The 8,288-nt window shown below is 44.5% G+C and overlaps 1 protein-coding gene across 1 annotated transcript; it reads left to right on the forward strand.

Annotated features, from left to right (window-relative positions):
• Positions 1-782: 782 nt before the first annotated feature.
• Positions 783-2,426, forward strand: gpr25 (G protein-coupled receptor 25). Its single transcript, XM_086011759.1, has one exon. It carries the CDS (start codon positions 984-986, stop codon positions 2,049-2,051), a length of 1,068 nt encoding a protein of 355 aa, XP_085867885.1. The 5' UTR covers positions 783-983; the 3' UTR covers positions 2,052-2,426.
• The last annotated feature ends 5,862 nt before the right edge of the window (positions 2,427-8,288 follow it).

Below are 8,288 nucleotides of genomic sequence, written 5' to 3' on the forward strand. Positions count from 1 at the left end.
TTTAAAATTTGACATTTTTTAAATCTCTTACAACAATTTACTACATGCAGGAATGAAATAGAGTTTAAATTGTTCCCTTTCTGGGCTGTAGATGTTGACTGGCATTGCATTAACAATTATCAGTCATTAAAAAGGTACTTACACTGTTAAGTTCCAGCCCTAACTTTCTGCGGTGAGCTTAATGGACAATTAATGTGCAAATCCAGCAAGTTGTTAAAAATAATGGGGAGGCTAAGGGCGAGATAGCACTTGTGTGATGCAAACGGCGGAGCAGTGTAAATGAACCAGCAAGTTCTGGAGATTCACAACTCATGGGTCTCTTAATGCCCTGAACCTGCTGGCTGATGTGTGCATTAATAATGGTGTGCGTCATTAACACCTTTCCTGCTCGCCTTAGTAGGCCAGTTAGCACCCAAAAAAATGGCCATTGCGTGGACAGATTTATAGTCAAAAACTTGCAGAATAAGAGACACGGAGACGCAATATTTTCTTTTAGTTTATTCTCTGCTTTTCATTGAACATTTGGTTTCACACTTTGTCCCATATGAGCAATTGCTCGGCATTGTGTTTTATGAAATTTTTGTTCAGTTTTTCAAAAGTTTTAACTTTTCAATAAAACTTCTTTAAAAGGGTGAAGGGCATTAGTGCTTTTGAGATGTTTTTCTTGGTTGATTCTTCATACAGTTGAGTCTTTGTTTTCTCCCTCCCCTTATTTACTGATGCATCCTGTGCCACCAAACCAGTGACCACACTGACTGGCGCATTGGCATCGGAAACAGCATCAGATCAGTTAGAATGAAACCACTTTAAAAAGGCAACCTTGAGGCTTTCAGATCTTTCTGTACTCACTGTCTCGGCCTGTCTTTGAACCACAACCGTGTCACATCTGTGGACGAACTAAAAGAAATAGTTGAACCTCTTCTTTCACCGATTTTCCAGATTTACTTAGAAGCGAGAGAAAATTTGCAACAAATTGAACCGAAATGCCTACTGAAGCCTCTGAGCAGCAGGACTATTCCTATTCGTATGTTGCCTATTCTGAAAACGACTATGTCGATGACACAAGTGGGGAAGTCTGTTTTTATGAGAACTTACCTTTTGTTAACATTTCTATCTCAGTTCTCTACTACCTGATCTTCATCATTGGGTCTTTGGGTAATGCGTTTGTCATCTTAGTAATGGTCTTCAAAGAGAAGAGAAGGAGGAGACTGGTGGACACCTTTGTGATCAACTTAGCGTTTGCAGACCTGGTCTTTGTCTTCACCTTGCCTTTCTGGGCAGCCTCGGCCAGCAACAACCACCAGTGGACCTTCGGCAGTGAGTTCTGCAAAATCAGCAGCTACATAATTGCTGTCAACAGGTATTCCAGCATTTTCTTCCTTACCTGTATGAGCATAGACCGATATCTAGCCATCGTTAAGCTGCTGGACTTCAAACACATCAGAACCCAGAAATACGCCGTGAGAATCAGTTTAGTGATCTGGATCTCATCTCTGCTTCTGGCCATACCTGCTGCCTACTTCAAAAATCTGGACCAATGCAGGGAGGACAAGAGTTCTCCCTTTTTCCGAGGTTTCAATCTGACTGCTATCTGCCTGACATTTGTCCTGCCTGTTGTCATCATACTGTTCTGCTATTGCTCTATCCTTGTCAGGCTCCGTGAGCATTACGACCACAGCAAGAGAACTATCCGGAGAAGGGAAAACTCCTTAAAGATCGTCTTCACCATCGTGTCGGCTTTTATTTTATCTTGGTTGCCCTTCAACATTTTCAAAACTATCGATCTGTACTTGCAATTCCACAACGCCAACCTCTCTTGCTGGACAACGGTCAGCCGAGGTTTGGCCATTGCTTCCTGCTTGGCTTTCGTTAACAGCTGCGTGAACCCAATCATTTATGTGTTTTTGGATCGGAATTTCAGACGGAGGACGGGCCTCCTGTCTTCTTATGTCTTTGCCGGCATCGGAAAGCGAAGCAGTAGCTTTGGGTCTGGGTCAACAGCCACAGAGAGCAGCACAGTACTGAAAGTACACAGCCCAAGTCTTCTGTAGCAGCAGAGACTTGCTGTTAAAAAAGGAGCCAGGCATTCCAGTACTGATGATTAAATCCCTTTGCTGTTCACGATTAAAGCCCAGGTGCTCTTATTCAAACAGGGACGTTTGCAAGATTCTCAAACAAATGTATCTGAAAATTGGTGAGTTGGAGCCATACTGTGAGCTGCATTAAAGCTCGCGGAGTGTGTGCTGATCTATACACTCAAGCAAATCTGGCGTTTCGTTTAAATGTAAAATCGTGATGCCTGGCATCTCAATCGAGTACCAAATGTGTAGAGTAACTTGCCCTGTAAAGATTAGTCATTTACACACAGCACGTTTCTTACCATGTATCTGAGCCGCTTTTTAATGTTTCAAATCGAATTAAATAAAAGTACTTTTTTCATCAAAGCAACTACTTTTCTCGGTTCTTTTATCCTCTACACCCACTGCACGTTTGAAACTGAAAATGTTAAAAAGCAAACTAAACCGATTGTGACTCGGAGGAAACCCTGCTTCAACACAAACGGAATAATTAGAACTCGTTCCCCTTCCAATAATACCAGGGTGCGAGGGAACCATTCTGCCGGGATTTATTTATGTCAATACACTGTTTGGGTTATTCCTGTCTGTTTTACATGGTCGTGTTCTATGTTACAGGGGTATTTTCTGTCAAAAGACCTTAACAGTACACAGCCCATATATGATCAGGGACCAGCAAAGGCGAGTAAATTTCTTATCAATACTTTCTAAAGGAAACCACAACAAGTAGCCAAGAAAGTAAATACTTCTGAGGAACAAATTCCCAGATTATTGTTAACTTGTTAAATTCTGCTAAACATCACCTTTCCTCATATAAAATAAAAACAGAACATGCTGGAAATACTCAGCAGGTCAGGCAGCACCTGTGGAGAGAGAAACAGAGTTAACGTTTCAGGTCAATGACCCTTCGTCAGAACTGGAAAAAGTTGGAGATGTAACAGGTTTTAAGCAAGTGTAGGGGCAGGGAGAGGGGCAGAGGAGAACAAAGGGAAGGTCTGTGATAGGATGGAAGGCAGGAGAGATTAAAAGACAAAAGGGATGATGGTGCAAGGCAAAAGGAGATGGTAATGGGACAAGTTAAGAAACAAAAGATGAGTCTAGATGAGGTGTAAATGGCACTGGCAGAATCATCAACAGCTGCCATGTGAGAGAAAAACAAAATTGGGGCCGAGGTTATGGTCAGAAATTGTTGAACTCGATGTTGAGTCCAGAAGGCTGTAAAGTGCCCAATCGAAAGATGAGGTGCTGTTCCTCGAGCTTACGTTGAGCTTTGTTGGAACAGTGTAAGAGGCCGAGGACGAAGAGGTCAAAGTGGGAGAGGAGCGGAGAATTAAGGTGACAGGTGACTGGAAGCTCGAGGTCACCCTTACAGACTGAACGGAGGTGTTCCGCAAAGCGGTCACCCAATCTGTGTTTGGTCTCCCCAATGCAGAGGAGACCTCATCGTGAGCAGCAAATACAGTATATTAAATTGCAAGAAGTACATGTAAATTGCTGTTTCAACTGGAAGGAGTGTTTGGGGTCCTGGAAAGAGGAAAGGGAGGAGGTAAAGGGGCAGGTTTTGCATCTCCTGTGCTTGCACAGGAAGGTGCCGTGGGAAGGGGAAGGGGTGTTGGGGGTGGTAGACGAGTGGACCAGGGTGTCGCCGAGGGAGTGGTCCCTACGGAATGCTGAAAGGGGTGGTGAGGGGAAGATGTGTTCGGTGGTGGAGTCACCTGGAGGTGGCGGAAGTGGCGGAGGATGATCCATTGAATGTGGAGGCTGGTGGGGTGAAAGGTGAGGACACGCGGAACCCTATCGTGGTTCCGGGAGGGAGGGGAAGGGGTGAGAGCAGATGTGCGGGAAATAGAACGGACACGGTCAAGGGCCGTGTCAACCACGGTAGAGGGGAATCCTCGGTTAAGTAAAAAGGAAGATATATCAGAAGCACTAGTATGAAAGGTGGCATCATCAGAGCAGATGCGGCAGAGATGGATAAACTGGGAGAATGGAATAGAGTCCTTACAGGAAGTGGGGTGGGAGGAAGTGTAGCCCAGGTAGCTGTAGGAGTCAGTGGGTTTATAGTGAATATTTGTCAATAGCCTATCCCCAGAGATGGAGACAGAGAAGTCGAGGAAGGGAAGGGAAGAGTTAGAGATGGACCATGTGAAGGTGAGGGAAGGGTGGAAATTGGAAGCAAAGTGAATGAAATTTTCTAGTTCAGGGCGAGAGCCTGAAACTGCACCGATACAGTCATCAATATACTGGAAAAAGAGGTGAGGGAGGGGGCCTGAGTAGGACTGGAGCAAAGAATGTTCCATATATCCCATGAAAAGGCAGGCATAGCTAGGACCCATGTGGGTTTCCATAGCAACACCTTTAATTTGGAGGAAGTGAGTGGAGTCAAAGGAGAAGTTGTTCAATGTGAGAACAAGTTCAGCCAGGCGGAGGAGGGTGTTGGTGGAAGGGGACTGGTTGGGCCTCTGTTCAAAGAAGAATCACCTTCCCTCATACTGATTTTTCTATATGTAGTGCTGTTTAAACTTATATAGAAACATAGAAACATAGAAGATAGGAGCAGGAGTAGGCCATTCGGCCCCTCGAGCCTGCTCCGCCATTCAATGAGATCATGGCTGATCATCCAAATTCAGTACCCTGTTCCTGCCTTCTCTCCATATCCCTTGATCCCTTTAGCCTTAAGAAATATATCTAACTCCTTCTTGAATATATTTAATGAATTGGCCTCTACTGCCTTCTTTGGCAGAGAATTCCACAGGTTCACCACTCTCTGGGTGAAGAAATTCCTCTTCATCTCTGTCCTAAATGGCTTATCCCTTATCCTTAGACTGTGACCCCTGGTTCTGGACTCCCCGACCATCAGGAACATCCTTCCAGCATCTAGTCTGTCTAGTCCTGTTAGAATTTTATAAGTTTCAATGAGATCCCCTCTCATTCTTCTAAACTCCAGCGAGTACAAGCCCAATCGACCCAATCTCTCCTCATACGTCATTCCTGCCATCCCAGGTATCAGCCTGGTGAATCTGCGCTGCACTCCTTCCATGGCAAGAACATCCTTCCTCAGATAAGGCGACCAAAACTGCACACAATACTCAAGATGTGGTCTCACCAAGGCCCTGTACAACTGCAGCAAGACATCCTTGTTCCTGTACACAAACCCTCTCGCTATGAAGGCCAACATACCATTTGCCTTCTTAACCGCCTGCTGCACCTGCATGCTTACTTTCAGCAACTGGTGCACAAGGATGCCCAGGTCTCGTTGCACTTCCCCTTCTCCCAATCTATTGCCATTCAGATAATAATCTGCCTTCCTGTTTTTGACACCAAAGTGGATAACCTCGCATTTATCCACGTTATATTGCATCTGCCATGCTTCTGCCCAATCACCCAACCTGTCCAAATCATACTGGAGTTTCTCAGCATCCTCCTCACAGCACACACGCCCACCCAGCTTTGTGTCATCTGCAAACTTGGAGGTATTACATCTAGTTCCCTCGTCCAGATCATTAATATATATTGTGAATAGCTGGGGTCCAAGGACCGATCCCTGCGGTACCCCACTAGTCACTGCCTGACACTCAGAAAAAGAGCCGTTTATTCCAACTCTTTGCTTTCTGTCTGCCAACCAGTTCTCTATCCAAGACAGTACCTTACCCCCAATCCCATGTGCCTTAATTTTACACGCTAATCTCTTATTTGGGACCTTATCAAAAGCCTTTTGAAAATCCAAATACACCACATCCACTGGTTTTAGTTATACTTTTAGTTAATATTTATGTTCATTAAAGCCATGGAGTGTCAATGCTGGGGTCTGAAGATTCTCCATTTTTGTTAGCCAGTATTTCATTAAACACTCCCAGTCAGGTCGGGAATGGCGGGAGCCAGATACAGAGTAAAGCTCCCTTTATCCTGTTCCAACAATCTGTTTGAGGCCAACCTCGGAAGAAACCCCTGGATTGAAACAATGCGGCTTTCTCCAGTTTTCCTTTATCAGCCTTTCTTGTAACTTCTCAGAGTGAGACTGCCAAGGTTAGCGCCAATTTGTGCTGAACTTTAGCCAGTTTTGTGATGTGGATTTATGTCCCACGGACAAGCTGAGACGGATCTGAGTTGTTTACATATAGGGCTAGTACAGCCAGCAGAAATCAGTGACTTTCATTTAAAATTCCACATAAGTGATTGATAGTTAAGATAACGAGCTACAATCTAGACTAGCAGGCAAAATGTATTGCAAAATAGATGATTAGCCTAAAACAAGAAACATAGGGAAACCATAAATGAAAACTTTTCAGGCTGGAAAGTATTTACAAGTGAGGTACTCCAGGGATTTGTCAGAGAACCCTTGTTATTTTTTATATATAAATTAATGATTTGAACAAGGCTAATAACAAAATCTTTGATATTGCAGTTGATACTTGAATAGCAAGCAGAGCAAATAGTGCAGAACATTGCAAGTAGATTCAGGTGTAACTGGAGCAATAGGTGGCAGATGAATTTTAATGTAGATAAATGTCAAATAACTAATAAAGCAGCAATTGTTAAGTCCGTGAATGATTGAGACACGGACCAGCAGGAGTGAAAACAAACAAGTCTTTACTGGTGGAAGTCAATAGCGAAACTAACAAACAGAGGCTCTCTAGCGCCTTTTATACAGGGGTGGTCACTGCCGGTACTGCAGTCTGAGACCAGTTATTCTCTTAAAGGTACATACACAACAATTCCTCCCCTTCTAGATAAACAGTACACAACATTCATTTAACAACTAAATGATAACTAATTACAATCACAATCACGGTTGCCAGATACATTGGTTAAGTTTAAGCAATTATAAGTTCAGTCTTTGAGGAGGCTTCCTGATTCTGTCTGGATAACGCCTCTTTGGGGTATCAGGTTCTTCTGGCAATGTTGAGTCGAGATCAATGTCGTTGTTTGGTTCATCTGCTTCCAATATCACCGATTCTGCGGTAGCTGCAATTGGTACGTCGATTTCATTGCCAGGTGTATCAGATCATGGTGTGGAGTTGACGTTTTCCATTGACTCTAGAATCTGGTCAGCATGGCGTCTTACAATGCTCTCTCCAACGTCCACGGTATACATGAGAGGTCCTTGCCGTGTACAAATCGTTCCTGGCTGCCATTTCTCAGTGCAGTAGTCCCGGGCCAAAACTGGTTGACCTATCTTAAAACTCCTGGTCGGCCTTTCATTCATATTCTGAAACTGCCTGTTCTCCACATCTCTTCGGACGTTTGGCTTAACCAAATCCAAGCGACATCGTAGTCTTCGATTGAAGAACATCATGGCTGGGGTTTGGTTGGTAACCGCATGTGTCGCATTCCGGTAGGCAAACAAGAAGTTGTCCACCTTGTGTTGTAGGGGTATATCTTCATTACACATTGCCTTGATAGCCTTCTTGAATGTCTGGACAAACCTCTCGGCCAATCCATTAGTGGCTGGATGATATGGGGCAGATGTGTAATGCTTAACGCCATTGTTCTTTAAGAACCTCCAGAACTTTTCAGACACAAACTGTGGTCCATTGTCAGAGCAAATCTGTTCAGGCAGCCCATTCCTGGCGAATATGGTTCGCAAAACTGTGATCGTTTTTTCCGTGGTGGTTGAGGACATTTTTATTACCTCTGGCCACTTTGAATGTGCATCCACCGCAATTAAAAACATCGAGTCCATGAAGGGACCAGCAAAATCAAAGTGCACCCGTTGCCATGGAGATGAGGGCTACTCCCATGGATGCAGAGGAGCTTGTGGTGGGGCGTTTTGGACCTTCTGGCATCCTGCACAGCTCTTGGTCATCTCTTCGATTTCTCTATCGATTCCCGGCCACCACACAAACGCTTTGGCTAAGTTCTTCATTTTTACCCCACCCAGATGACCCTCATGAAGCTCATTGAGTACTCTATCCGTCAACTTAGGTGGAATTACTACTCTGGATCCACACATCAAGGTTCCTCTGCACACTGACAGCTGTTCTCTTCTCGGCGAGAATGCTGGCAGCAGTGGTTCGCCATGTGCTGGCCATCCCTTCACCGTTAAATCATAGACCCGTGATAGTGTCGGGTTATTCCGTGTTTCCTTTTCTATGTTTGCATTCGTCACAGGGAGACATTCGACTATGGCCGAGTGGAATAACTCCATTGGATCCACTGCAAGGTCTTCTTCTTCCACCGTCGGCAACGGTAGGCGTGACAATCCATCAGCAT

Source organism: Somniosus microcephalus, chromosome 18 (genome assembly GCF_052327205.1).
Source record: "Somniosus microcephalus isolate GS21.2 chromosome 18, FLI_Smic_1.0, whole genome shotgun sequence".
NCBI classification, from domain to species: Eukaryota; Metazoa; Chordata; class Chondrichthyes; order Squaliformes; family Somniosidae; genus Somniosus; species Somniosus microcephalus.

Excerpts from the sequence above, each read along its gene's own strand:
- gpr25 (XM_086011759.1), top strand. The coding sequence starts at position 984 with ATGCCTACTGAAGCCTCTGAGCAGCAGGACTATTCCTATTCGTATGTT.